Raw genomic sequence first — 2,230 nt, forward strand, 5'->3', positions numbered from 1 at the left:
TCATGCATTTACCATATCAATAGTATTATTTAACTATAATAAATAGTTAAATAAATATTATTCTTTGATTACCAAAGTCATTACAAGAGCTAGTCCAAAAAGAAAATAGAGATATTTTAGGAATAATGAATTTTAAATATAAAAATTAGATTTTTCTAATAGATTTTTCTAAAATATAAACTATTTAGTAATTGTATTTAATCAAAGAATTCACTAATTCTCAAATAACAAAATTTAAAATATAAAAATTAATCCTAAGCAATAGATCAGTAGACTTAAGGCCTCAAAGCTTATCAACTGACTCCTTGACTTATCAATATATATGTGTTTGTGTGTGTTGTATGTAAGTTTGGTCCTTTATTATTCTTAAATAAGTCTTTATAGTTGCTAACTGTACCAGTCAACTGCTCACAGTTGTAAAGTTGCTGCAACTGTTCCTCTGCACACACGCAACAGTGTGATCAATGCAGCAGCCACCTTCTAGGACATGCCTTGTACCGGATATTGCTTGCATCATCCAAGTGACATCACTTGTACAATATTAACATGAAGCAAAGGAAAAACAACACACTTGCACATTCTAGAATTCATCAAACTTCCTCTCAAGTATGTTGCCGACTTGCAAGTGATTCCCAGGCTTCAAGAACAAAGAACAACATAACGACGGACATGTTTCCAGCATTGTATTATTACATGTCCCTAGTTGTATTATACCTTTGTTAATATGATCTAATTGTAATTCCTACTTGGCTTAGCTAGAAGCATTGTGTAGGAAACAAATTGTAAAACCATAAACCTTGTGGTTGTGTCTTGGCTAGAGTTAGTCGAGTTGTGAACTTTGTAATAGAGTTATTACAAAGAGGCTTATAATAGAGTAATTACAAGTGAGTGAGGGATTAAGAGTTTAATTTCTAGGTTACAATAGGTTGTAATCTGAAAGTTGCTCGGTTAGTAAAGTTAAAATCCTACGAGTGTAGGTCGTATTTTTTAATCCCGCGAGCTGAGAGTTTTTCACGTAAAACTCTGTTGTGTCATTTACTTATCTCTTTGTGTGTGTTTTGTGGGAATTGATAGAGAACCCGGTTCTCTATACAGTTTGGTGGACCCTAAGTTTCTATCAATTGGTATCAGAGCAGGTTCTTTCTACCAGGTTAATACCTAGAAAGGATCCTCATGGCTGCTCCATCAAACTTTAAAGAAGGTCAATCTACCTACAAACCACCAAGATTCAATGGCCAATACTACGAATGGTGGAAGACAAGGATGCATGATTTTATCATGGCTGAAGATTCAAAGCTCTGGGATGTTATCTGCGATGGTCCTTTCATTCCTATGAAGACCATTGGGGAACCAGCAGTGACAGTTCCCAAGACCAGGAAGGAGTACAACGATGCTGACTGCAAGTCTATAGAGAAGAACTTTCGAGCAAAAATGATTCTCGTCTGTGGTATTGGACCAGACGAATACAATAGGATTTCTGCCTGTCAATCTGCCAAGGAGATGTGGGAAGCTCTCCAAACAGCACACGAAGGGACAACTCAAGTCAAGCAGTCAAAGATTGATATGCTAACCACTGAGTATGAACTCTTTAGGATGAAGGATGATGAGTCCATTCAGGACATGTACACTCGCTTCACCTCTATCATCAATGAGCTCTATTCTCTGGGAGAAATCATTCCAAGAAACAAATTTGTCAGGAAAATACTTAGTGTATTGCCTGGTTCCTAGGAAAACAAAGTAAATGCTATCAGGGAAGCAAAGGATCTATAAAAGCTGACCATTGATGAACTCATTGGAAATCTGAAAACTTATGAAATGAAGAAGAAGAAGGATCATGAGAGAAGAGAGCCCAAAAGGGAGAAGACCCCGGTCCTCAAGAAAGACAGCAATGACTCAAGTGGTGCGGATGCTGATATGGCTTACATGACAAAGAGATTTCAGAAGATGATTCGTAGAATGGAGGTATTCCAAAAAGGGGTGGCTCCAGCAAGCCAAGAGGGTATGACTTATGTCATAAGTGTGGGAAGCCAGGACATTTCATCAAGGATTGTCCTCTCCTCAAGCAAGACTAGTACAAGCACAACACAGACAAAGCAGCTAAGAGGAACCCTATTCTTGATAAAAGATTCAAGAGAAAAGATGCCGCTGACAATGTTGTGAAACAAGCTCCTACTGCATGGGGAGACTCTTCCATCGAATTTGGAGAAGATGACGAACAAGGTGATAACTC

The 2,230-nt window shown here is 37.6% G+C and overlaps 1 protein-coding gene across 1 annotated transcript; it reads left to right on the forward strand.

The window, feature by feature from the left end:
* The first annotated feature begins 1,173 nt into the window (after positions 1-1,173).
* On the forward strand, positions 1,174-1,728 carry LOC142178134 (uncharacterized). The gene has a single exon (XM_075247465.1). It carries the CDS (start codon positions 1,174-1,176, stop codon positions 1,726-1,728), a length of 555 nt encoding a protein of 184 aa, XP_075103566.1.
* The last annotated feature ends 502 nt before the right edge of the window (positions 1,729-2,230 follow it).

This window comes from Nicotiana tabacum, chromosome 24 (genome assembly GCF_000715075.1).
Source record: "Nicotiana tabacum cultivar K326 chromosome 24, ASM71507v2, whole genome shotgun sequence".
Lineage (NCBI taxonomy): Eukaryota > Viridiplantae > Streptophyta > Magnoliopsida > Solanales > Solanaceae > Nicotiana > Nicotiana tabacum.

What these genes read in the sequence shown, in the direction of transcription:
- LOC142178134 (XM_075247465.1), top strand. Translation starts at nt 1,174, where the DNA reads ATGGCTGCTCCATCAAACTTTAAAGAAGGTCAATCTACCTACAAACCA.